The sequence below is a fragment of the Alosa sapidissima genome, chromosome 9, assembly GCF_018492685.1.
Source record: "Alosa sapidissima isolate fAloSap1 chromosome 9, fAloSap1.pri, whole genome shotgun sequence".
NCBI lineage: Eukaryota > Metazoa > Chordata > Actinopteri > Clupeiformes > Clupeidae > Alosa > Alosa sapidissima.
Window position 1 is genome coordinate 1,608,864 of NC_055965.1, and position 27,862 is coordinate 1,636,725.

Here is a 27,862-nt window from a genome sequence, read left to right on the forward strand (position 1 = left end):
GCTTGAATATCTAAATTGTAGCTCCTATTTGGTTTCATGCTACCATTTTGAGGGGGAAACAGCCATGACTGGTCACTGGAATAATCTAAAAATAACTTGTTCAAATCTACTTTCCCTCTCAAAACATTTATAATTATCATATCTTGTATGTCTACAACAACATAAACTAGCATGCATTTTTCTGGAAGCATTTATAAAGCCAGTGATTTCTTAGACATACCACTCTAGTCAACATTTGAGGCCTATGTATTATTCGAGGATTGCTGATCACTGATTTACAAACAGCATAATAGACTATAATGGGGATCCTTCGTATGATCGATATCGTGTGATGGGGTCCGTGTTTACGTTCCCACGGCCGCTCGTGAGCTGTCTACTCCACTGGGACGAAAACTTCTGGCTTCCCCTAGCCATCTGGCCACGGGCTGCCCATACCGTTACAGCTCCTTTAACATGCTACTTGCTTCATTTAGACGGAGCACTCTGGCAAGTGCCACATAGACGTGCGCTTGGAGGAGGAGGAGGCGGAGGATGGAGAGAGACGGGATGAAAAAAACGGCGTTAGCTCGGGAGCAGATGGCTTGTAAGGGTCTGGCCGCGTCTGAGGCGTGTCGTGCCCCTTCACAGAGAATCCCCTAGGGCTCCGCGCGCATTCACAATCAATGAAAACGAAAGCGCAAAAGAAAAGAATGAATGGTCGTAGCTCGAGTCAACCTTTTTGTTCACTGCAGCTACTGGTGGGCAGGAGTTAAAGTACAACTGCCCCCCTACAGTCGCGCTTTGGTTAAACAGTCACTCCCAAATCCATCGTTTTGGCCTGTAATGTACAGAAACCAGGATCTATCATATTTCAGGTCAATATAGCCTCTACTAGAGAGGCGAGAACTAAGAAAGAGGGTATTAGGCTATGTGTTTCTGGAATGGCGTCAGATTAAGGTACAGGAAATAAATGGTTACAAGTAAGTATCACACTTGATTGTTACTTGGTAACTTCATTACTTGATATCAGCAATAATATCATTATTCTTAGGATCAGAGCCTTAACTTCAGAAAACAAGTTAAAGGAAATATTACATATAATATTTTAAAAAAGTTCATTAGGCCTACTTCTTAAGTGCAAGAAGTACGATATACAAATAATAAAGAGATTCTTTCAAAGATGCACGCCAATCCCAATGTCTCGGGCCCAAATGAACAGTCTGTAGACCTCTACAGGAGGACAGGGAATTCCAACAAGGATGTCAGCTCAATTAATTTGGACTGGTACCACTTTCTCAACAAGCCAAAACATCTACGGCAGACGGCAGCCAGTTCTTTGTCAACTGAGAGGAAAAAATGGACGAGAAACTAATCCCACTAATTTAACGTAGGCATAGTAGGTAGTATAGCCACCTGTAATTGTGCATATGGACCTGAAAAAACTTTTGTTTATAAAATCCACAAAAACGAAACAGTATTTGGTCCACCCGCGCAGCCAACCCTTTTATCTCTTGGATTTTCATTCAGTTCAGAGTCAACTCTGACTTAGGATCATGCTAGTTACTAGATACAGGCATGCATTTCGCGGTTTGATTAAAATACATCAATCGGATAATGATTTATTTTGAAGATGGCGAGGCTTCCCTTGACTTACAGTATAGTAAGAGACTACTAGTACGCGGCGAGGTTAGCTCGCTCACCCCGTTAAATTGTGGGGAGAGCAGGTGCTGCGCGAATTACCATACAGCTGAGCGAGCAGAGAGCAAACTTATTCCTTCAGCTCACAATAACAAAGTGCCCCGGGGACGACCACGCGGACGCACGCACACACACACACACACACACACACACACACTTCAGTATAGTCCCCACCCCCATCTCATCCCACAAACCACACGCGTACGCGCGCTCGCACACATTTTCATTCATTGTACACACACGCGCACATCGCACCCCACCCCCAACACGCGCACACATAGAGGGAGAGAGGGGGCAGTGAAAAGGGAAAAGCAAGTGGAGAAAACTGTCGACTTGTAGTTTCTGAAGTTTATCCAGCGTTTGGAATAAAAACGAGCACTAACGTTACCATGTCTTATATATAAAGAAAACACATTTAAATCAGTTCAACTGTTTTTAAACAATGGGAAAATACATCACCATACTTCTGTACTACACAATATCTGAATCACTAAACTTTTGCAATGAAATCATAAATATGCTCGGTGTCTGTCGACTCACTCATTTCCTATAAACAGGAAATGAAATGTCCCTATCACAAAAAGATTCAGGGCTCTCAGTAACGGTAGATTTAGTGTTGGAAGGTGGGAGTTGTGGAGGTGCAGGGATACCTCATTGTCAGAACTCGAGACACACTCCGGGAGGAGGTGGTTCATTTGCATGTTATTACCATGGCATGTGGCGCCCGGTATATAACCACAGGCAAGCGCTTGAATGTGATAGACAAACACACAGTGTAGGACGCAGGAAGACGTGAGGTACAGGCCTCTGAGGAGGTTTGCTGGAAGAGAGAAAAAGCTTGGTTTAAGAACCAAGAAGGAACTATATCTCTAAATGCACATTCATTCTTCACTGCTGTGATCACATCTTGGATTATCACCTTGGAACGGATTTTTTTTCTCAGCAAAGGAAAGCAACACTTTAAACTTAAACTTTAGGATTCGTTTGTGTCTATATGACATGAATGGGAACAGCGTGGCTGATGCGGGACAGTGTCTGAAGAGTCTTTTAGGGGAAAGTTGCATTCAATGAATCATTCAGTGAAGAGAATACGGAACTGAAAGGACTCCTTTGTCAAGGAAACAACACTGAGCTGGGAACGGAGTTACTCGAAAACCATTTGTATTTATTTATTTATTTATTTATTTATTATTCATCATGGGACGCTACCTTCTAACCTTATCACTCCTACAAGTCTTCATATGCCAGGTAATACTCCATCTTTTGTATCAAGCCTTTTCTTTTACTTTTAGTCACAATTGCATCACTCACTTACTTTTAGTTCACAGTGTATAGCTTTTCCATGCTAATCTGTCGTTTTATGTTTCCACAGATCCTCTCTTCTGGAGTCTTTGAACTCAAGTTACAAGAGTTTTTGAACAAGAAGGGGGTACAAGGAAATAGGAACTGTTGTAAACCTGGTTTAACACCATCATACCAGACGCAGTGTGAATGCAAAACCTTTTTTCGAATTTGTCTAAAACATTATCAACCGAACGCATCTCCGGAGCCCCCTTGTACCTATGGTGGTGCTGTTACCCCCATCCTTGGTTCAAACTCTTTCAAAGTTCCCGATACGCTACCGGATGGCTCCTTCACAAATCCCATAAGGATGAATTTCGGTTTTACTTGGCCGGTGAGTGTTCTCTTCTTTAGACCAAGCACAGTTTGTTGTTGTTTGTGAAGCAGTTCAAAAGTTCCGATGACCAGCCTTGGCCACTTGTCTCTGAAATGAATGAATCATTTACGCATGAATAGGCGCAAGCTGTTGTGTTTCTATGGTAGCCTAAAGCCCACTCCCAACTCTTTATGTTATGTGCAGCAGCGTGAGTAATTTAGGCAGAACAAAATTCTTCCGTTTAATTTCTCGATTCACCTTATTTTTTTAACAGGGGACATTTTCTCTTATCGTTGAAGCTGTGCACGCCGATTCCAAAGAAGATCTTACAACCGGTATGTTTGAATAGAATGGCGCGCTCGCAATATCAAGTTTTATTTGAAACTTTGATTACGCTATTAGGCTACGAAGGGTCTAATGTTCACAACTGTATCTTATTTCAGAAAATCCTGAGCGAATCATCAGCACCATGGCTACGCAGAGACACTTGACTGTGGGGGACGACTGGTCCCAGGACCTTCATTCCGGAGGAAGGACTGAGTTGAGATACTCTTACCGCTTTGTCTGTGATGAGCACTACTACGGTGACGGTTGTTCAGTGTTCTGTCGCCCCAGAGATGATGCTTTTGGGCACTTCACCTGTGGGGAACGAGGCGAGATCATTTGTGATGCTGGATGGAAAGGACAATACTGTACTGAACGTAAGTAATTTGTGTGACTATTCATGCCATGCTGTTTATTGTTTAGACGGTTTCATATAGGCCGCGTCATTTATCGTTCTCACGTTAATTCAAGTTTGGTAAGGAGGCTATAAATGTGGTAGTCTACTTGAAACTTTTTTTTCGGTAGAAAGTTAACGTTTTTTTTTTTTTTGGTTGTAAAATTCACTAGCGCCCCAGACCCCCTCCCTCCCTACGTCAAACACACAAGACCACTTGATTTATTCAAATCAGGAGGTGGAAAGTTTTTTCGGAATAATCTCACGCGTGCCATAAATTTACATGCTTACGTCCGATTCGTTACTCCCGGAGTGGGCTTGGCGCCGATTGGCTTACGAGGGGGAGGTATTGTTTGAAGTGGGCAGCTGCCGGGAGAACGGAGACAATGGAGCAGCTGTCGAGCACTGGCCGCGTATCCACCAGCTGTCCACTCTTATCTCCGCCACCCGGAGACATTAAGGGGTGCTGTGTGCACTGAATGAAAAGAGAGTTTTGACCCACAGAGTAGGGAGACCCCCCACCCCACCCCCGCCCCGATTGTGGGCGCCTATTGTGACTGCTTGTTAGGCAGAAGTTCTTCTAGTTTTTTTTTTTTTTTTAAGAGTACCAGCTAATAGGTTTAGTGACCCCTTTCTGAAATGAAATTAATTAGTTACGATTTAGGGTAGAAGTTTCTACTGGAAGTAAAATTCAACAAAGAACATGTGTTTGGGGTTGTTTTATGTTGCCATGGTTTTTATGTGGGGTGTTGTCTCTCTTTTGTAGCAATCTGCCTCCCAGGATGTGATGAAGATCATGGATTTTGTGAGAAACCTGGTGAATGCAAGTAAGTATCGCCAGATTGACATCTAAGTTTTGCATCAAAACAGATGTTTAGTCGACAGTTATATTACTTTAAAAAGGATATTTTGTAATCAACCTACTAGTGACTTATAGTCACTGAGGCCTGTCCGTCTGGTGTCCAAACATCAGAAAATGCTTCAATATCTTACGAAGGTTTTGTTTGTTATAACAGATGCAGAGTTGGGTTTGAGGGTCGGTACTGTGATGAGTGCATCCGTTACCCAGGATGCCTGCACGGGACCTGTCAGCAACCCTGGCAATGCAACTGTCAAGAGGGCTGGGGTGGCCTCTTCTGCAATCAAGGTGAGTCAGCCTGAGAGAAAGAGAAAATCGAAGACTATGTTTTAAAACAGAGTGAGACTAAAAGGATGCTCATGCGTGAAAAAGCAAAACAGAAACCGAATTCAAAAGGATGGCAGCACGCGGCGCTGGGGTGGGGTGGGAGGAGGAGAGTTGAAAAGCAGCTGCACTGGTGCTGTTGGCTTGTGTTTCCTTAGACAATAATCCACATGTGTCACACATGTGTCTGTCTGTCCACCTCAGATCTCAACTACTGCACACATCACAAGCCCTGCATGAATGGAGCCACTTGTAGCAACACTGGCCAGGGCAGCTACACCTGCTCCTGTCGGCCTGGCTACACAGGAGCCAGCTGTGAGATCGAGGTGAACGAATGCGCTGGGAACCCCTGCAGGAATGGTGGCAGCTGCACTGTAAGTGCCCCTCCACATTTCATCCCACTGTTACTTCATCTTCCACTCATCCTTGCATCTGCCTCACAGAACAGCTGGAGCGCATGGTGTCATAAGCCTCAAACTCAGATAGTGGTTTAGCTGTGGATGCTGTACACTGTCTCCCTCTTGTTCACTTTTGATAACAGATAATCCAGTAGTCCAGTGGTGCTGCCAAGCATTGATATACTGTTGGCAATAGTATACTTCCCCTGTGTTTGATTATTGTTGTTTAGATAATTTAATAACAAATAATATAAGTGATTTTTAAACAACAAAGTGGTTTAGTGTTACCTTCTGTCTTTCCTATCAGGATATGGAGAACACGTACAGCTGTGCCTGCCCACCAGGTTACTATGGGAAGAACTGTGAGTTGAGTGCCATGACTTGCGCTGATGGACCCTGTTTCAATGGAGGACGCTGTGCTGACAACCCAGATGGTGGCTACTACTGCCAGTGTCCCACAGGCTATGCTGGCTTCAACTGTGAGAAGAAAATTGACCACTGCACCTCCGCCCCATGTTCCAATGGTGAGGCCCAATGCAGGACCTTGCATTTGTTTACAGCGCAGTCTCCAGAGCCTCCTGTCATTTGTTTCCTCCACAAGTTTGCATGTTACTAATACCTGCTCCCTCTATCTCGATCTTCAGGTGCCCGATGCGTTGACCTAGTGAACTCCTACCTTTGCCAGTGTCCAGAGGGATTCACCGGTATGAACTGTGACCGCAGCAGTGATGAGTGCGCTGCGTACCCTTGCCAAAATGGCGGCACGTGCCAAGAGGGTCCCGAGGGCTACACCTGCGTCTGTCCTCCAGGCTACACTGGCCGCAACTGCACCGCGCCCATCAGCCGCTGCCAGCACAACCCCTGCCACAACGGGGCCACGTGCCACGAGCGCAACAACCGCTACGTGTGTGCCTGTGTGCCGGGCTACGGGGGCCGCAACTGCCAGTTCCTTCTGCCGGACCATGCAGCGCAGATCGCAGGCCACATCCCCTGGACTGCAGTGGCCTCTGGCATCCTCCTGGTGGTGCTCCTGCTGGCCGGCTGTGCGCTGGTGGTGGGCTGCATCCGCTCCAAGGTGCAGCAGCGGCGGGAGCGTGAGGTGGACATGGTTCAGGGCGAGACGGAGACCATCAACAATTTGTCCAACAACTGCCAGCGAGACAAGGATCTGTCGGTCAGTGTGTTGGGATCCACGCCCGTGAAGAACACGAACAAAAAAGTGGACTACCACAGTGAGCAGGACGACATGGTGCCGGAGAAGAGCAGCTACAAGACTCGCCACGCGCAGGTGGACTACAACCTGGTGCATGAGGTGAAGAGCGAGGCCAAGCATGAGGTGAAGCTGGAGTACACGGGCAAGGAGGCGGCCGCTGCAGCAGCGAGCTGTGAAGACATGTGCCAATCACTCGACTGCTTCGACTCGGGCAGCGAATACGAGGAGAAGCGCAGCAAACGTTTGAAAAGGTAATAACCGCGTATGACATGCTAATAATATTATACAAATGTTGAGAAACACCTTATCAGTTATGTTAGCATGCTGAGGTAATGGATATATTTGACTTTTTCCCCACAGTGATGCATCAGAATGTTCAGAAAGGCAGAACTACCAAGGGGTGGTGCCTGGGTGTTTCGACAATAAATACAAATCTGTATTGGTCATGTCTGAGGAGAAAGATGAATGTGTAATTGCAACAGAGGTGAGTTTTTAGATTTGTTTACTTTTGGCTTTATTTAACATCCTGTCTATATGTGTCTATATAAGCATCCTCTGTAGAAGTGAACTTCTTCTAACCCTGTTGCTTCTCTCTGTTCCAGGTGTAAGGGACCTGCAGGTCTACACGGTTAATTTTTAGCCTGTGGGGAATGTGTTGACTCCCTGTCAGAAAGTGCTGCTCTAACCTTAGGTGGAGGTGTCCCGCCTTGTGACTGCTGCTCAAATAGAGACTTTTAACTGATATTCAGAGTGAGCTGGTTCTCTTCCTGAAATGAATGGAGGCAGTGGCGGCCTGTGGGACAGAAAGCTGTCGGGGGCCAAAGTTATGTACCCTTTAAAATAATTTACCTGTAAAGTTGTTTAAAGGTGTTGGGCAATATGTGCTCGTCAGACCATGTTTTTAAGGGATTCATCAACATGTGAGATGCAATTAGTAAGAAAACGAGGATGTAACAAAAATGTAAAAAAGTATTTCAGTGTTTTGCCATTTACCGGGTCTAATTCTGGCAACATTGTGGCAATGTTTTAGCAATATATTGGCAACATTTGCTGTCCGGCCAATTCTTCAAGCCCCATAGGCTGCTGCTGAGTGCAGGGACTGCATCAAAAGGTGGATGTTTGGCCATAATGGCCTATTCTTCACACGTTGTGTCACATGATCATGATCCTGTCACATAGCCTGTGGAGACTGTATGTATACTTGATCACTGTGTAAAAAAGAAAACAAAAAGTGCATCTCTCTAAGTCCTCCGAGCATTTTTTTTATTTTCCCTTCTTTTTTGTAATGTTCTGTATGGTATTGAATATGTAATTATTATCAAGAGTGTGAGTATACTTTGAAAAATGTCCTTGCTTGTCATTGACTTTTTGTTTTGGTAATTGCTTTTATATAAAAAAAAGTTGTATGATTTTATTTAATTTATTTTTATTTAATTACTATGCTGTATTTTGCATATTTGTTATGGTTTAAATAATTATTTAATTTGAATTTTTTAAGTTGTCGCTGTTATTTGCAAAGGCACTTCGGGTCATTGGGACGTGTTGAGAAATGTTATTTAAGAAGGATTGTAAAAATGTTTTTATTGTCATTGTTTTTGTTACTTTAATGAAGGATTTAGCTTAAATTATTTTTTCAAATAAAGATTATTGAATACTCACTGTGTATTTCAATCAGTATCTTAAACGGGCCTTCAATGATATTTAAAAAAAAAATTTCTATTATACTTAACAGAAATGTAATCATGCTTTTCATCTCTCCTATCTTAAAAGCATTTCCCCAGAAGACTTTATTTTAATGACAGTCTGTCTTTTTGTAGTCTTCTGGGGACCCTATGGTGAGGGCTGTGAGCAAAGTTAATAACCAACATCTGCTGTCCCCCACAACCTACCCCATGGAGGGCTATTCACAACCTATATTCAGCTGTGAGTTTGGGGCTCCTCTCTCTGGAGGGATGGGGGTGGGGGAGAAAAGTTATTTGGAAGAAAATGAATATGAAAAACGCCTCAAACCTGTTTTTGTCCTTGTAAACACTGTAATCTTATGGTCAGACTCTGAAAGTATAGGAGTTATAGGCTACATTATATGATTTAGAAAAAATATGATTTAAATTATTTTGTTATTAGCCCAATTTGTCATATTTCCCATACACAAATGATCTTGAAATTAACTTACAATAAGAGATAGGTTGTAGAGATGATAAGAAAACACTTGGTAGGTTTCCTTAGGGTTTCTGAGGGTTTCAATAAGACTCAAGGGAAACAAACATGGCAGACAATGATTAGAACTGACAATGGGGAGAACACAAAGGCCAGCATTTGGAAGAGCCAGTGTGCCCCAGTGAGTGAGGGAGAAATGGGAGCAACAGCAACAGATGTTGTGGGCCTTTTGAGTAATGGAACCCTGCTGGCAGGCGACAGCAGCCGGCTTCTAAATAGCTGCACAGTGAAAACGGTTACTTAAAATCTATATGATTCATGTAAATTGTATAATTTTACTTCTAATGATAGTTGAGAGAGAGAGAGAGAGAGAGAGTGTGTGTGTGTGTGTGTGTGTGTGTGTGTGTGTGTGTGTGTGTGTGTGTGTGTGTGTGTGTGTGTGTGTGTGTGTGTGTGTGTGTGTGTAATGGTGAGATGACTTGTTGGAAATAGAGAGGATTAAACCAACTGGCTTGTGATTCTATCATCAATTATTTGGAAGATCAAATGTGACCAGGTGGGGGAGCAGTAAGCTCACTTCAACAATGTAACTGAAAACTAAACAAATATTGCAATCTATCAGTTACAATGGCTTCTGTGAAACAGCAACAGACACAGTTTCAACTATCAGCTGATAGTATATTGATATACATTGTATCTGCATGTTCAGTATCCTTGCAAAAGTCCAAATGTTTGGGAGAGACAGTAGAGATGGACACACAGAGATGAGAGAGATCAACTTGTAGGATACAGGGGAAAGGGTCTGAACTCAGCAAAGCCAATAAAATAGTAATGAGCAGCAGCAGCGACTAGGTTCAGTTACACTCTAACTCAGTTACACAGTCCTAAAGTAATGAAGAGAATGAGAGCCAGAGAGAGAGAGAGAGAGAGAGAGAGAGAGAGAGAGAGAGAGAGAGAGAGAGAGAGAGAGAGACCGGGGAAAGAGAATATTTACAGATAAAAGAGGACAGGGTAAGAAAGGAAGAGGAAATAGCCATTAAGCACAGTAGTTTGTAGGGATTACCACAAGGAACCTGTGCCGGTAGGTACACATTCATATTTGGAGCGTGTTGGGCTGTGTGCTAGTGTAAGTGTGTGTTATAAGAACTGTGTCTGCACAGCTACCTCTCTCTCCATCTGGCATTGGGCAGGTGGCTTTAGATTTGCTTTCTGTCGAAACTCTGCGCCACTGCTGTCAACAAGAGCGTGCTGTGCTGTGGGAGGTTAAGCCATTGGTTTTGCACTTGTAAAATGGAAATGAAATCTGTCTATATTAACATGTATCATGCTGTGCAAGAGGTTTGCATGGTGGGATGGTCCTACCTCTTTACTACTATGCAGCCTCATTCCACATGACTCTTCTAATGGTGATGTATGTTATATGTATGTATAGCAGAGGTTCAAATTGAATTATTTTATTCACAGTAGACATAGGCCTAAATATTTCTATGGAATGTGAATAACAGTCTTGCTCTTTTGACTAAATCAAAAGTAATTTCACCAAGACTTTGCAAAGGAATAACATTGTCTTATCATTTAACATACTGGAAAAAAAAGAAGTATGAACTTTATGTAAGCTAGAAACTATTCACATTCACAGGCGAAAAGTCGAATCATGCACTTTGAGTGAGTAAATTATGTATGCTACCGGTCAGAATGTGTCATGTTCCACCAATCTACAAAATTGAGATGGGGAGCTCATGACAGTGATGACATCACCTTCACTTCACTTAACTTCACCTTCACCATGTTTGCCTTCTCTCTGTTTCAACTGTCAGATCTCCAGGTACACAGCACAAACTCTTAGCCCGGGAATTAAGCTCTGAATAGCAGGACTGGCGATGACTGGACTTGACCCCTCTCCTAACAGATCTCAAAACACAGGTAAGAGGACAATCCGTACAGGAATGGCCCTCTCTGTAATCAATATATTCTGTAGGATTATCTTGGCATATGTGGCACTGAAGAGTACAGGAATGGCCCTCTCTGTAATCAATATATTCTGTAGGACTATCTTGGCATATGTGGCACTGATGAGTTTGTGTGTCAGTGTTTTACTTCTATCTCTTGACTTGAATCCTCAGAAGCACTTGGTAACAGGGACCCAGAGCCTGTGCGTCGCTCCCATTGCTCTCTCACTCGGGGGCAATCGAGTGCAGAAGATGGCGGGTCCCCACCGCCCCGCCGCCACTATGAACGAGGCCACCCTCTGCCCAGCAACCACAACCCAGCGCCCAAGGATGCCATCCCATTCCGCAACCAGCACCTGGGCCTGCCGTCTCACAGGAGACACATGGAGTTCACCAGCGGGTGCTCACCCCAGCGGCGGATGACATACTCCAACTTCCGACATTCTGACAGCCCATCACAGACATGTCCGAGTTCTCCAAATCCACGCTCATGTTATGCTTCTCCGTCCCGCTGGGGGGAATCTCGGAGTTTGTCACGTCGGAGGGGCTCCACCTCTCGAAGCCAAGCTGTGTCCCATGGTACTTTCCATCGCCGGTCTGGGAACTGTAGTCCATCTGACAGACAGGACTCGGTTGCCTTACCGACCCAGAAGCGACCGGCTAGTTCTTCAAGCAGGAGCACCCGGAACAGGAGCCCTTGTCAGAGTTCTCAGAGGCATAGTTTAGACTCCGAGAAGTTGTACAATAATCTAACATCTATAGCTACTTCCACGGGATCTCAGCAAAACACCTGGCAAAACACTGAGATGGATGGTTATTACAACAATGGTCATTTTAATGGTAGTAACAGTAATAACAGTGGTTCAAATAGTCATCACAGTAGAAGAAACAGTGTTCATAACAGTGGAGCCTCCTCTCCTCGCAGAAGAAGGGACAGTGGTGCACAGATGTCTAACAGAACTGCTGCCCACACTAACCATGGATCTGACAGCAGGAAGACATACTCACAGAGCATGTCAGACAGACATTCAAAAGTTCACCCAGAGCAGTCCGACTCAAGTCACGGTTCCACTCACTCCCTCCTCAGCTCTGTCTCGCCACAACACTCACTGAGTCCTTCACCAAACAGACACAGCTCAAAACAACAAGCACACAGAGATGTGTCCATGACACACAGAGAGCTCCCAAATGCAGACAAAAACAACACAGACAGGAGCAGGAGTACTATCCGACGGGGTTTGGAGGCTCTCATTTTATCTTCATCAGATGAAACGAGACGACCTGATAGGAGTACCTCTCCTCCAATGACTTTTGAGGATTATGTGATCATAGCTGATATTCCTCGAACCAGGCTATATGGAGAGGGGGAGGAGAATGGAGAGATGGTCAGGAGGAGACCCCAGAGTCAGAGCCCACAGAGGGACTACCAACACCAGCCCTCGAGGTGTGGACGAGCAGAGAGCTGTTATGACAACTAGTGATAGGCCTTACATGTCTGATGCTGCTGATGAGGGCCTCTTATCTGATCTGATGCACACAGACATTTCTCGCAAATGTCCTTCTCTGATCTAGATAATATAGCTAAAAAGGAATAAATAATAATGAACCCTTTATTGAACTACTTTATTAGACTAGATTACGAGTCTAGATCAAATCCCATTATTGCAATCCGCTAAATAGTAATACCAGTATTGCACTGAAGAGACTCCAACTGGTTACTCATATTTAAACTGGGCAAAAACAAGTGTGTTAAGTAGGCTGCCTTCTTCTGTTTTTGTTTTCTCTCATCTCTCTTTCCTCTCGTCTGTCCATTCCTTCCCCTCCTCCCTCCCTAAGTCACCCATCCCCTCTTTCTTTTGCTTGAAGATTCTTTTCATTAAAAGCGCTTTCCATTGCTGTTGTTGCCTTTGTAAAGAACAAATACAGTGAAGCATTGAGAGCAAAGAGTAACCTAGGTTACAATATCAAGAAAAAAAAAATGATTGAAATTCATAATAATGGTAGAATGCTAAAATTCAACAACATCTCTTGATATGATCTATGTTGCATCACCTTTGTGATGCTTTCAGGTCTTCTGGCATGCTGGATGGCTACTCCGCTGAACACAGGGACTCTGAAGAGAGAGGCAGAGGAAGGGAGCGAGGAAGAGACCGTAGGGAGAGGGAGCGCAAGCATCAACAGAGATACGCTGGGAAACAACCCGAGACCAAGCTCACATCATCACATGCCGAAACAGTAAGACCTGCTTTCATCAGATGGACACAAAACCCACAAAGCGTCTGAACCACTGGGAATCTAAAGTAACATTATGTGAACTGGCAAAGTGAAATCACAAGGTGGCAATCTAGAGCTGGTCTTAGGAAAGTGGAAGTTACAGTACCTTGACAATTTCAATATTGTTGGGTTTTCCTTTGTATTTCATTTATAACAGAGATTTACCAGTGCAGCTGGAGAGTGTGATTCTCATCATCAGGAAAAGTTCATACAACCCGCACAGGTAACATTAGGCCTATAGGCGGCTACATAACATTTGTTCACACTTGTGACTGTTTTATCTCAAGTGACTCATTGTGCAAAATTGGTTAAGTCATGTGAATTAGATTGCTTCAGGGCCAACCGCATCTAATACGCACCCTTAGGCCTTCTTCTAGATAGGGGTTAAAACCGTTAGGCGGTAGCCTACTGTCGTCCTCAAGCAATTTCACGGAAATGAGAGTGCCGGAGACAGTGCAGACTACTTTGTAGCTCCATAAGTCGGATGTATGATGCAATGTTTGTGTCTAACCTATTCACACTAGCCTACTTTCAAGTAGCCTAAAGTCTACTTGGTTTAAAAAAGTGTTGGGTTCAAGAATTTACCACTTATGCTGTGATGTGAAGTGTTTGTATTGCTGACCTCGGCGATAGCTGGGCGTATGGTGTGAACTGCTGATGACAGCGAAGCCACTACATGTTTGCAGAATGTGAGGTTAACATAAATTTCTTCTTTTTGCAAATTGTCCGCCGGAAATCATATTCTCTCAACATGTCGGTAAGTCTACCTATAGTCTATTCTATTTTGGCCTGCTGCATAAGACTTTCAGTCTCATGTTTTGCACGACGGTTGTGTTGTGTTTTGTAAATGTGTTGGCGCATTATGATGGAAGTTAACACACAAACGGCAAACGGCATATGGGGCGCCAAGTGTTTTGTAGACAACATTCTGTGCTCCTAGGCTAAGGCTATGCATTAATATTCTATGTACCCTCTTGCCTATAGTCTACAGAAAAACGCAAAATCATTGTTCATCCCAACATATCTACTTCAGTGGCATGGGAATCCAAATTATGCCACTATGATGTTTATTTCCTGTCATTTAATTTGTATTTAGTCCAAAGAAAGGTCTTGTGCGTACGCACGTATTCACGTTTTGTTGAATGCGAAATTAATTATCATACACTAGGCTACTGAATGCATAAGGACTTTGGGTCATACATTCTGTGAGTTGGCAAATTTCAAAACAAAAGCTAAGCAAAGACTGTTTCATTTATCATAGACAGCAATTTGCTTAAGTTCAAAATTCATTGTTTCCAAGAATGTATCAAGGGAAGGCCTATGATATGCATACAGGTGTTTGTGTGCACATCAGGTCTTTAAAGGTCCGATATATTAAAGCAGCCTAGGCCTTCCCTTAATACTGTGATCTGTAACCAGCTAACTCACTGAATGTAGTAGACTGAGGGTTTGTGAACATCAAACCTTCAGTAACTTATCCATAATTCTGAGTCACAGAATGAATTGGGATAGATATCTTGTGCACATCATACCTTCGGAAGCAGAACTGCATGTGGACAAAATAAATATTCAATGGCAGAGAAAGACCATAGTAGTCACTGGGTTGTAGGGGGATACTGATATAGTGTTACACTGTGGCATGGAAGACTAAGGTTATTGAATTTGCTTGAAAAAAATAAGGCTGGTTGCTACTGGAGTAAATGCACTGCCAAAGGAGGAAGCATATCAAACATGTTCGCCCATCATTCGAGCATCTCCCTAAATCATCCATGTAAATAGATCACATTAACATAATTCGAACATAACCCTAAATCATCCATGTAAGTAGATTCCATTTCAATGATTCATCTTAAAAACAAACACAACTTTGTGACACTTTGTGCTAGTCAGATGGGTCAGATGTTTTTCTTATTGTAATACCTCCAAAGTGTTCATCCATGCAAGTGCTGGTGATGCATTAAACCACTTCACCTCACTTCCACTGAAGTGTCTAAATGGACAGATAAAATCTGCATATTGGTTCACTGTTAGATGTTATTAAGATTATTAACATTGACTTGCCTAATGAAACACGTTATGTAGGCTATTTGTAACATCGTTGGTGAAAATGAATGAAGTGAAGAAAGAAAAAAGTGTTTTGAAAGCAAGTGGCAGAATGGAGGTTACCTGGCTGCTGGCTCCACCCACCTGTCAGTCAGTTCATTTTCTCACTGAGATTACAGTATGGACACCCTGTTCGCTTTTGCATTCGCTCGACTACCAGGATGGTGGACCAATCAGTGGGCAGTGGGCGGGCAGATGATGTTGCATAGAACAGTTTGTAATCAGTGGCAGAAGTGCTAGAGCTAGACAAGGCAACACGACTGTAGCAACACCAGCAAACATCAAAGAATTGTCGCCAGGCCAGAGCAAGAAGAATGTGTAAATGTATACATCAAACGTAAACACATTGCTTCCTTACTGCCAATGCGATTTATTATCAACTTGCAAGGTTAGTGGCGAAGTAGGAAGTAACTTTAGAGACCCTATACTGATCAATGCGATTGGTTAGGGTGGTCCATGATTACAAAATTAACATGAAGCGGAAGGCCATAAGGATGCAATGACTGGAAGCATCTCCCAATGGAGCCTTCCAAGTGCATTCCCTTCACCCTGTCGTGCGGCTTCACGCTATTCATTATAAGAAAACACATCTAACATGCACTTAGGGCTGATTCAGACTGGCTGTGAGCGTGTCAGCTGCGTGGCGTGTCCGTTCTCATTTCAGCTCCCATGTTAACAGGTTAGACATTGCACACTACCTGCGTGACACACATGTCTCAAAACACGTGCATGCTACAAATAGGATCGACATTTTTTTTTTCACTCAACACGCAAGCGTGTTGGAAGTGTTTCCATTCAAAAGAGAAAGTGAAGTGATGTGAAGAGATGTTTTAATAGGCAGAGGGGCCGCTGCAGCGCAGCGTCAGACACGTTTCTGGTGTGCAAAGACAGAAAACGCCACGCAGCCACCACGCAACTGAGACGCAACAGACACGCCACGTTCACACCACGCAGGCAGTCTGAATCATCCCTCACCATGCACTTCTTTTCTTCCCTCTCCTCCTTCATCTTCTGATAGTGCTATTTACTGTAGTAGAATGTGTTGTTACCTAACAATTGTTACAATCCTTTACATTGTAGCTTGAATGTTATTCCTCATTTTGTAATTGCTTTGGATAAACACATCTGTTAAATGAATAAACTGATTGGCAATTAGACTGACAGCTCTATCCCCACTGGGAAGACAGTGGTCCACTGACCTTTCGCTATCTGGGTGGAAATAATTGATATTTCAAGACATGTATGTTGCAACACAGAATGTTGCACCTATCCTACAGCATGTAGTCCTGGCCTAGATGAGAGAGATGTACATGGAAAACCTATCCGTCACTTAAAAATAGACCTAGTTATTAACTCCATATTTTTCTGTTTTTGTTGCAGCTGAATATTCTAAATTTCAAAAAGGGTTGGATATTCAGGCTGGATGATGATGAAGAGGTAAGTTGTTCAAGTCATGGCTTACATTATGAGACTAAAACCCCAGAGCTGTGTTTCCCAAAGCCTTCTTAACGCTGTGTCATTAGGTACACCTACCTTAACGTTTCGAAACATCTGTCTTGAGGGCTCAACATTAATCGCCCAGTTTCCCTTGGCAAATTTTTACAATTGGCAACCAGATTTGGTTGGCTTTGGCAACCAAAACCTCATGCCTGGTTGCCAAGCTGGCAACCACTTTTACCACTTTTAAAAAAGTTAACATTGAGCCCTGGTCTTTCATAAGGTTGGTTTGGACCACTCTTAGGTATACCTTAACACAGCTTTCAGATAAAACATTTTAGTGCCTGTGTTATTATGTTTATTGCTCACCTGGTGGACAAAAAACATAGCACGACTTTGGTAAGATATAGACTACCTTTCAACCATTTAGAAACACCATTATCAACAAACACAGCCTGCAAATTAGAGCATACCTAGGGGTATTGCAAAAAATAAATAAAATCAATTTGAGTATTTCTGGAATTTTGTTTGCTAGAGTTGAAGGCCGACTTTTGAGTTATCAGAGGCATGCTACTACATGGTTGTGATAAGTCTGTCTATATTTGCAGTGGAGAAAATACTGGTTCGTTTTGGCCAACTCAAGGCTGAAATATTACAGAGACTCTCAGGCAGAGGAGGTAAGATATGACCAAATATACAGATATTAGCCTACTAACTTTTGTTATAAACCCACATCTCAGTTATGTCTTATCAAAGCAGTTCTTGAAGTTGATTTTTGGCTAACATTGGCATAATTAGGGCCCGAGAGGTGCGAAGCCCTATTGTTTTTGTATTATTATTATCATTATTATTATTATTATTTCACCTTTTTGCTATTTTTGAGGTGGTTAACATGGATGAAAAGTCTTGGAATTTGGCACACACATCTGGTATCACAATGGCCCGGGCGAGACCCAGGGACTCAACAGCGCCCCCTTAGGTGATTGATCCAGTGGTTGGCACATACTTTAAGCTAGACACACCAAAAATGAACAACTTTCGTATGTACAATGCATTAGCCATGCCCAACAGGAAGTGAGGTATTTGGGATTTTGTACGGACTAAAATGTGATGAATTGTGATGCCAAAAGAGGTGCTTCCCATTGGTAAAAACGCATGAAATCTGGCACACACATCAAGAGGTACCGTGAATACACAGGGGAAAAGCCTTGGCACTGGGCTTGGCAAACACTACTTTTGTATTAACATGCCATTAGCCACGGCCACAGGAAGTGAGGTAATTGGGATTTTGTGCGATGTGGACATGGCCAATTTTAATGTACTCCTCCTAGACGGTTGATCCGATTCATGTGAAAGTCGGTATGATGCCAATATGCTCCTGATTCTAAATTGTGAAGCTTTTTTTGATATGTTGTAATTTGACGAAATGGTCAAACTATGAATTTTAATACCCTTCCACATAAACTATAAATGTGTCTTAATTCACCATGCATGGCTTGAAATGTTTTAAATTTCACAGGTTATTGAATACCATGGTAATGACAATATTCACAAGCCCATAATCCATATTTGGCATAGCGCCCCCCACTGGCAACAAAAAGAACGACAACAACACTGATGTCACGTGATAGATTTGAACGTACTCCTTCTAGACGGTTTGACAGATTCATGTGAAATTTGGCAAATATGATGGCAAGATGACGCTGATGTTAAATTGTGAAGGGATTTTTTAAAAAGTTGTAATATTTTGTGATTTTAATATCTTGCACATAAACAGGAAATGTGTCATAAAGTCAAAGTGCATTGAATGCACAGTCTGAAACTTCTCAGGTTCATAGATATTATGATTATGAGAATAATCAGGAACCCTATTGGCCTGCCTGGCATAGCGCCACCATCTGGCCAAACAGGAAATGTGTCAGAATGGGCAATACCTTAACGATTTATTTGAAACCGAGTAGGTATACAATATTGGAAATCAATCATTATTGTGATAATGTGCACATATGTCATTCAGGTGGCTAGCATAGCACCACCATCTAGTCAAGCATGAAATGTGCCAGAAATGTTCTATGCTTTGAATGAATGATCTGAAACTTAACAGGTTAATAGATATTATGATTATGAAATCCAGACACCCAATGGGCCTGCCTGGCATAGTGCCACCACCTGGTCAAACAGGACATGTGCCAGAAAGTTAATGCCTGAACTTATTAATATGAAGTTTGGTAGGTATAAAATATTGGAAATCATTATTGTGATGATATTCACATGTGTAATTCAGATGCCTAGCATAGCGCCACCATCTGGCCAAGCATGCAATGTGCCAAAAATGTTCTATACTTTGAATGAATGGTCTGAAACTTAACAGGTTAATATATATTATGATTATGATGATATCCATCCAATGGGCTTGCCTGTCATAGCGCCCCCACCTGGCCAAGCAAGAAAATGTGCCAGAAAATAACATACAACAACAAATAGCACACGCATCAAATATGTACATTTCACAAATGCACCGCGTCAGTGTGGGATTCCGAATTTGTGGGATTCCGAAATGTCACGGGTTGCGGACCGGAGGTGCTCGGGCCCGTCATTGCCGCTTACGGCTATATTTATTACGTATTGTTTCCTGATGAATTGGAAACAATGGCTTTGTTCAGAAGTTAACTTATTATCTCTGAATTGTGTTTATCATTTCCAGAGAGATGAACTGGAAGGAGAGATTGACGTAAGTTCTTGTGCAGATATTGTTGAGTGTGACGTGGAGAAGAACTATGGATTTCAGGTTCATGTAAGTAGAGGTTTGAAAATCTGTCCTACAAATCATGTTGTAGTGTATCAAATAAATAACTGTGACAATAATTTGTTTTACATTTTTCACCTGAACAAGAGTGTTGTCACATACACTGTGCTAATCTCATGTTTTTATGTCATCAATTTCTTTGTCTTTGTTTTTCAGACCCAAGAGTCTGTGATCACTTTGTCTGCCATGACTTCCAGAATCAGGAGGAGCTGGGTTGAGATTTTAAGAAGGAATATTTTTTCAGACAACCTTCCGGATCAGTAAGTCTTTCTCGTGTTTAACAGGCACAAACTCACAGAAACTCAGTTGATCATGCTGTGTGTTATGAAGATGGTGCACAGACATGGTAATCTCATATGGATTTACCCTTTCAAATGACCGTATCAGATTTTTCTATAGGCCTACAGGTACAGTACATTTCACCTTAAAGGATTTTTCACATACCGGTAGATCTGTGTTTCTCAAGGTCACGAGTACTGTTGGTACAAACAAATATTTAAAATCATGTCCTCAGAGTGGAGCACTAGCTGCCTGGTTTCTCTAGCTGTTGACTGCTGCAACTCAAGCTAGGTAGCGCAGATGGTTTTTTCGGGGTTTTTTTCCCGTACAAACAATACTCATTGACCTTGAGAAACAGAGATGTGAAAAATCGAAACGAAAAAAAAAAAAATCATCAGAAGTGGTCTGTTTTTTTTTTTAATTCTTTTTTTTGTTTGTTTTTTAGGCCATTCAGATTGTACTATCATAACATTGCGTACATGTATCATACCTAAATTAATTACGGATAATATTCTTTTTATATTATTCTGTATTTAATAATACTGTGTTAAAATATTTTGATTGATTTTTATTTTATAGAGTTCTACTATGAACATACAACCTTATCTTCAAGTGTACACTGGTTTATTTTCTGGAAATGAAGAGTAACTCATAATTGTACAGGTTCTTGTGGCATAAATAAATGACAGCTCTGCTTCTAGCAGTGAATGAAAGACAAGGAAATATCCATGATCTGTGACCCTCCATCTGAACATTATCTACCACATTTTAGATGCCATGGCTCCAGATCTGAGATCGTGGGCTCCAAGGCCAATTCCCTAGATGTTGATCAGGATGAGTCAAATCTGGTGAGAGCTCCACTGACTAATCAGAGAGAGGCAGGGGAGGGACGTGATCGTGATCAGGAGAGGAGATTGGAGGATCGAACCAGGTGGTTCCAGGAAGGTGTTCTGTGCAGTGATGGGGTGTGCACCAGATGGGACACAATTGAACTTAAAAAGGGGACATCCCAAGCAACAGATCAATTAGCAGATAATATTGTTGGAGAAAGCAAAGACATTGACAGGAAATGGGAAGTTTTTGAGAGGCTGCCATTTGGAGAGATGAAGTCCCTTTGTCTGGATGGTTCTCCAAACCATGACTCCAGTAATGAGGGAGAGGTAGGGCTATCACTAGCAATGACACACTTAGTGAAATTATCTGAATTGTTGAAACAGAAACAATAGCATTGTCAATACAATGTTTTGCTTGCTACAGGTTTTGTCACCGAGACAAAGAAGAGAAGTTTTACGCTCTGGACAAACAGAAGGTAGCTCGAGTGCTGGTGTGGGGGGCCTGAGTGCTGGTGTGGGGGGCCTGAGTGCTGGTGTGGGGGGCCCGTGTGCTGGTGTGGGGGGCCTGTGCGGCCCCACTGCCCCCTGTGTCCCGCGGCTGAGAGCACTGGAGCAGCTCTATAAAGAGAGCCTGGAGGCGGCGCAGAGGGACCATGAGAGGCGGATAGAGGAGCTGCAGAAGGAGAAGGAGCGCCTCTTGATGAAGGAAGCTCAAGCTGCCGCCAAGAGTGAGAACAGTTTTTGCACACACAAGATTGGGGAATTGTTTTCATCTCGCAAGCTCCATTTTTCTTGAGTGTTGTTACAGTCAATTTTTAGCTATTTGTACTGTTTTTCAGCTATGGAGGCTTTAAGGAAGGCCCATCAGGAGGAGCTGGAGAAAGCCAAAGGTTTGGTGGGAAGAGAGGCTCTAACAGAGAGCAGGAAGCCGTTGTGAGTTATCCTACACTCTCAACAACACTCACAGGATTTGGGTTTTCAGAATTAGAGCAGCTAATCATATTGACTAGACTTAAATGTGCTGTGTGACACAGAAGGTCAAACGAATATAGCCTACTGGTCCTTTGTTTCCAGATGATCACATCAGTATCTGATCATTTATGGTCAGTGAAAGACGTTATATTAATAAATCATTGTTACATACATATTACCATGTTTATAAACAACAAGCTGCTCATAGAATAGCAAACATTATGTTAGGAAAGGGTGAAGTACAAAGTAATTTATTTATTATGCAGCATCATTAATCTTAACGTATTTCCATTTGACAGCAAAAGCGTATAGCAACATCAAGTGCTAACCGGACAGATAAAGCCTCCTTCCTCACATTCCACATTACCTCCCTCCCTCCATACCTCAGTTGACATGTTGCTGGATGTTTCTACCCCCACCCCCCCGCTGGCTCTGCTCCCCCCTTCCCCAGGTGTGAGGCAGGTGAGCTGCAGGTGGAGCTGGATGGGCTGTCTGAGAGGTACTCAGACAAGTGTGTGGAGCTCAGCCGCATTCAGGAGAGCAGTAGAGACACCTACTCAGAGATGGAGCACCAGACAGTCATAGAGCACCTCAGGAAAGAAAACCAGGTACAAATACAGATGGAGCAAGTGTTAGGGGTTTGGGGAAGACACACTTACTCCATCATCTTAAATTGCCTATTGGTTCAATTCCAACTCTGACATTGAAACCTCAAGGTCAAGGTTCATTTCTATTGTTGTTATTTAATGTGTGAACTTGTGTTATTGCTAGTGTGATGTTGCTTTGATTTACTGTTACTTTTTAAAATAGCTTGGGATACTCAGTCTGTGTGGGTTTGTGTATTGAATCTGCATGTGTCACTCAAATGAAGTTTCACTCTAATAGTGAATTTCCTTGTTCGATGATAACATGTTACTAGGCACTGTTGCCTGTTGCAGCATCAAACTCCCAACACAACAGAAATGGACCACAGTAATATACATTTGTGAAAACCATTCTCGTAGGAAGATCAAGAAAGCAAAGGCTTATGCCCAAATATGGCACACTAGATATTATCACATTATTGTGGGCAATCGTGGCCTACTGGTTAGTGCTTCAGACTTGTTACCAGAGGGTTGCTGGTTCGAACCCCGACTAGTAGGCACGGCTGAAGTGCCCTTGAGCAAGGCACCTAACCCCTCACTGCTCCTCGAGCACCGCTGTTGTTGCAGGCAGCTCAGTATTATGTGATGGACTCAAGTGGCAAACAATGTTACTTTATTCGTTTGGAGGTCAAAACGGTAATTATAACTGAAACTTAACCCTATTGCAAGGGTGCAACTGGTTGAAGCAGGATAACAGAATTCCTGGCATTCAGGTGGCAGAAAGTAAGTATGTAATTTGAGGTATAGTATATAGTATGAGTATATATACTCTTTTGATCCCGTGAGGGAAATTTGGTCTCTGCATTTATCCCAATCCGTGAATTAGTGAAACACACACAGCACACAGTGAACACACAGTGAGGTGAAGCACACACTAATCCCGGCGCAGTAATCTACCTGCATCAACAGCAGCGCTCGGGGAGCAGTGAGGGGTTAGGTGCCTTGCTCAACGCACTTCAACCGTGGCCTACTGGTCGGGGCTCGAACCGGCAACCCTCCGGTTACAGGTCCAGAGTGCTAACCAGTGGGCCACGGCTGCCCCCTAGGTGCAGTGGCCACTCCACTGTGTTGTTGTTGCATTACCACCTAACACCAGGTGTATTGTTATCTGCTACCTGAACGCCATGTTGTCTTTTATCCCTTACCTGCACACAGCTAGAAAAAATGCTGATAGCTGATAAGTGTTGTGCCATTGTTTGTAAATGTAAAGGTCTTAACATTCAACAAGCAACATTGCAACTTTCTGATTTTAGCTTAAACATATTAGTCCTGATAGTAGCCCACTCTTCAGTAATCCGTTCACTGTCCACTGACAGATAACGATACTGTGTCAGCAGGAAAGCTTCCTAAAACTTCACACACGGCACATGTGGTTACACCACCACATCCTGTCTCACTGCACGGGTGCACAGGCTCAATTTTTCACCTTACTGTGTTCTTGCAGGAACTGCAGTCTCGGCTGACCGAAGAAATCACCCTCATGCGTGCCTTCATCACAGGTCAAAGGTCACAGTCACAGTTGATTTTCTATGGAAGTCACGACCATAGCTCCTCTGACATGGAGGTAATTTGTGTTCAATGCATGGAACAATATGACTTGAGGGGTTTTATTGGGGGGAGTTTTTTGTTATGGAGCACAAACTCCAGGATTAGGACATTCATCCTCTTTGTTTCTGTATACTAACCTGTGTCCAGTACTTCATCATTCATCCTCTTTGTTTCTGTATACTAACCTGTGTCCAGTAGTATAGGCCTACTTCATCATTCATCCTCTTTGTTTCTGTATACTATAACGATAACCTGTGTCCAGTACTTCAGTCCAGCTTGATCTGGATGAGCACACTCTCTCATCACTTAGAATTTTGCAATAACATTATAATAACATTTGTAAAAAAAGAAAAAATACAGACCACAGATCAAACAATAGCTAAAAATAAAATGATGTTCCCTCCATTTATACATGTTTACATAAACACCAATTCTGAATGTTATTAACCTGCATGAGTACAGAATAAATGTAGTAGTAATAAACATCTTATTACCTTATAGATAAATTAGCATGCCAAACAATTGATATATCTGGATATTCAGACCACAGACTGGCATTTTTATGAATAGAGAATGTTACCGTCAGAAGAGACTAACTGTGACTTTCAATGCAGAAAATGTTATTTGATCATTTTCCACTATTCTGTGTTAACTGCACCTGACATTTTCCAACTGTCTGTGTCCTGCCCACAGATGTACATTCTGTACAGCATGAGGACCATTTTGCATTATACTGCCCCCTAGTGGTCAAAGTCTACACAAAGATATGGATTGATTATGTTTTTTCAGGTGCTATTACGAGCAAAAGACAATGAGATCATGTATCTGCAGAAGGAGATCAGCTGTCTCAGAAATGAAGTAGTCTCTCTGATGAAGGTATGTGGTCTATGTACTCACTGTGTGTACCAAATCATGTACAGGACATGACTGTGCAAAGTCAAATCTTGTTTCTTGTGCTGTAGGAGAAGCAGTCTGTGTGTGAGCGCTTTAAGGAGGTGTACGTGGAGCTGAGCCGGGTGAGAGGAGCCAGTGAGCGGGAGCTGGGCTGTCTGAGGGAGCACCTGAATCTCACTATAGCGGCAGTGCAGGAGCAACAGCATATGAGCAGCAGCACGTAGCCCTGGACACCAGTCTCCAACTACAGTGTTTTACCATACGGTCAAATGCAAGCTCTTTTGTCAAATTATTTTCAAAATGATGACAAGCTATGTGTTAGTTACCTATGTGGTATGAATAACAAAACAAAAGCGTTTCGATTTTAATGATTAAGATTTAAATTATACCGCTCCTTTGCACATAGTGATCAGTTGAAGGAATTTTATTTTGAAAAGAGAATGGACTCAGAGACATAGTCATCTTCTTTAACAGGAAACAATAAAGTTATAATTTAGAAACGCCTCCATGTCCTTTGCTTAGTGTAGAGATGAGCATGCAAACAGGAGTAAGGAGGCAACAGCTACCTCACATCACACTCGATTTCAAATGTAAACAGTTTTGTGCGCTTCTGAGAACGGAGTAATGGAAGAATGCACATAGCAAACATCAGGTTATATGGCTTTGATCATGGGGTCATCCTCTCCCTTGCCTCTGGTTTTCGTTAAGAGCCATGATGAGAATAAACCTGTCAAGTTAAAGAATAATGTGTTTAGCAATATATAGAAATGCTCTTTTAAGCATGATAGGCTATTTGAGTGTAGCCATTTCGATTACCTAATATAGTGTTTAGATAGACTTTCGCAATGAGTTATATGTATGCAATCTCCATGCTAAAGGACAATGGGAGTTGGGTAGAAAGCAATAGTCTTAACACTCTGTTTTATCTTAGAGACCTCATGTCCAATTTCGAAGGCTTCAAAATATGACATGTACGTGTACTAGGCTTCATACTTTTGAACTTTTCCTACTTCCAGAACTGTCAAAAAAATTAAATGAATAAATAATATCAATTATTTGAAATGTCATCTACCACTCTGTTTAGAGACCCAATCAAAATACAAATATGGTTAAATTATTAATTATGCACACTGACACATTTTTACACCTTATTCTGATGTCACACACACACACACACAATGGATAGATTTTCTCTAACAAACAAACAAAACCCCAGTTATGATGTTAAAAACATACACATCACCCTCATAACCACTTACCACATCAGTCGTCGTCGTCATCATCTGAAGGGACAAAAATATCGTGTTCTTCCAGGAGAGCGGCGAAATTCTTGCTTATCAAAGTGCCCACATACAGGAAAGGCAGAACCACTGCTGTCATGCGTATCAAACCAAAGGGAACCTAGGGAGAATTTGGATAAGATTAAGACGTCGTCTTGCCTACGGCATATTTTGTTGTTAGTGACAGGCCTACATTTCCGCGTTGAACATTTGGTATACATAAACACTAACAGGAATGGCTGCTAAGGCACTCCTTCAGTAGACTCTCATTTCTGATTTGATCAAGGCACTCTATCATTTGTAGCTACGCCTTCATTTTCCAAAACCTTCGCCATTACACCCAAATGAAACGACCCGAGCACTCAACCTACCTTCTCCGGTTTGGGTAAAATGCCACCTGACGTGGAAGAAATATTAGACACCATTATTGTCGTTGTTCCCCCACTTCTGTGGGCTCCAAACCCATTGTTTTTCTTTAGAAAGAAGCGGCTGAATCGACTGACAGTAGACGCCATACTTGAGACTGGTCAAGCGGAGAGCGGAAGCAGTTATGACGATATGCAGGGAGAAAAAGGTTCACTTAGGGGGAGGAGTCGAAATCCGGACTGGTGGAATTAATTTGGGCTCAGCATACTTTTTAGCAAAACCAAAATGTTTGTATATATAATATATAACCCAATATATAATATTGGGTAATATATAACCCAATTCACTTTTAGAAGGGTTATTAAATGAATCTCAGCAATGAATCAGTAGCTTGGGGTCGACTCGGGACCCCATGTGGGGTCGCCTGAAATTCAAATGGGGTCGCCTGAGATACTTGGTATATTACAATTGACCAGTACATTGCATTCAAATATACATACATTAAATAAAAATAAAAAACATGTAACCAGAGCCTTCATTACAATCTGGCTACAAAAAAATAAACATAGACAGCCCACATTAGATGCTTGATTGACGTAATCATCCTTGATCAACGTTCCAAACATATAGCCTATATATATCTATGTTCCCTGGTATATTTACATCACAAAGGACCTTATGTGGGACTCCCACCATGTGTAGAAAAAGCATAACAACACCTCTTCCTCAGACAAGGTGTTATAGACTATCCTAACTGGTGGCATCTCTGCGATGGGAGTTGCACTGCCATCAACCGCAAAGTGCTGACACGTGCACACAGGGTATCAATGGATGTCAACCCGTCCCTATCCATGACTTGTACAACAGACAGTGCATCAGTACAGCCTGTAGAATTATTAAAGACCCCAGCCACCACAATCATAGCATGTTTACTTCTGCTGTCTGGCATGTGGTATCACAGTCTCAAGGCTCAGACCTGCAGACTCAGTAACAGTTTCTTCCACCAGGCAACCAGGCTGATCAACAATATACGGGCCTGTCACCTGTCTCTCTTTGATCATATAAACACATCAGCACTAGCCCTAAACACAACATTAGCATTCACTATGATACTCTATTATTGTTGCAATGAAGAGGAACCGAAACACAAGAGTAGATAGATAGATTACTTTATTCATCCCCAAAGGGATTTCATGGTGTTACAACAGCAATTGATATTAACATATTAACACACATACATAAAAATCAATACAATCGTGATATGAAGTCTCTGTGTAACTGATTGTAAACTGTCAACTGTGCATTGTCTCTAAGAATATGACTCTCCTCTCACGGCACAAAGGGAAGTACATTGTTATAGAGTGGGCAGAAATGATTTTCTACAGCAGTCCTTATTGCAGTGAAGTTGAGGCAGCCTCCAGCTGAAAACACTGTTGTTTGAACAGTAGTTCATGCATGTGAGGTGCTGTCCATA

General features: G+C 42.5%; 3 protein-coding genes across 3 annotated transcripts; 2 read left to right on the top strand and 1 right to left on the bottom strand.

Moving 5' to 3' along the window:
* Positions 1-2,431: 2,431 nt before the first annotated feature.
* On the top strand, positions 2,432-8,504 carry dla (deltaA). The gene is made up of 11 exons (XM_042104750.1): positions 2,432-2,925; positions 3,050-3,352; positions 3,609-3,669; positions 3,778-4,035; positions 4,819-4,879; positions 5,069-5,199; positions 5,440-5,609; positions 5,941-6,157; positions 6,278-7,097; positions 7,207-7,330; positions 7,449-8,504. The coding sequence occupies exons 1-11, from the start codon at positions 2,875-2,877 to the stop codon at positions 7,452-7,454; spliced, it is 2,202 nt and encodes a 733-aa protein (XP_041960684.1). The 5' UTR covers positions 2,432-2,874; the 3' UTR covers positions 7,455-8,504.
* Positions 8,505-12,334: 3,830 nt separating this feature from the next.
* Positions 12,335-25,242, top strand: triobpa (TRIO and F-actin binding protein a). The gene is made up of 14 exons (XM_042105645.1): positions 12,335-12,396; positions 13,022-13,187; positions 13,384-13,449; positions 16,710-16,766; positions 17,375-17,443; positions 19,471-19,560; positions 19,729-19,832; positions 20,624-21,011; positions 21,109-21,412; positions 21,524-21,617; positions 22,108-22,264; positions 23,745-23,864; positions 24,638-24,724; positions 24,811-25,242. The coding sequence occupies exons 1-14, from the start codon at positions 12,335-12,337 to the stop codon at positions 24,964-24,966; spliced, it is 1,920 nt and encodes a 639-aa protein (XP_041961579.1). The 3' UTR covers positions 24,967-25,242.
* smdt1b (single-pass membrane protein with aspartate-rich tail 1b) lies at positions 25,152-26,571 on the bottom strand. The gene is made up of 3 exons (XM_042105551.1): positions 26,394-26,571; positions 26,002-26,143; positions 25,152-25,469 (listed from the first exon to the last, which is right to left on the bottom strand). The coding sequence occupies exons 1-2, from the start codon at positions 26,535-26,537 to the stop codon at positions 26,006-26,008; spliced, it is 282 nt and encodes a 93-aa protein (XP_041961485.1). The 5' UTR covers positions 26,538-26,571; the 3' UTR covers positions 25,152-25,469; positions 26,002-26,005.
* Between the last annotated feature and the right edge of the window lie 1,291 nt (positions 26,572-27,862).

Coding starts and splice junctions, on each gene's coding strand:
- dla (XM_042104750.1), top strand. CDS start 2,875: ATGGGACGCTACCTTCTAACCTTATCACTCCTACAAGTCTTCATATGC. Junction 4,880..5,068: donor GAGAAACCTGGTGAATGCAA/GTAAGTATCGCC, acceptor TTGTTATAACAG/ATGCAGAGTTGGGTTTGAGG. Junction 6,158..6,277: donor CTCCGCCCCATGTTCCAATG/GTGAGGCCCAAT, acceptor CTCGATCTTCAG/GTGCCCGATGCGTTGACCTA.
- triobpa (XM_042105645.1), top strand. CDS start 12,335: ATGGTCAGGAGGAGACCCCAGAGTCAGAGCCCACAGAGGGACTACCAA. Junction 16,767..17,374: donor GGCTGGATGATGATGAAGAG/GTAAGTTGTTCA, acceptor CTATATTTGCAG/TGGAGAAAATACTGGTTCGT. Junction 22,265..23,744: donor ACCTCAGGAAAGAAAACCAG/GTACAAATACAG, acceptor GTGTTCTTGCAG/GAACTGCAGTCTCGGCTGAC.
- smdt1b (XM_042105551.1), bottom strand. CDS start 26,537: ATGGCGTCTACTGTCAGTCGATTCAGCCGCTTCTTTCTAAAGAAAAAC. Junction 26,144..26,393: donor TTTTACCCAAACCGGAGAAG/GTAGGTTGAGTG, acceptor AATTCTCCCTAG/GTTCCCTTTGGTTTGATACG.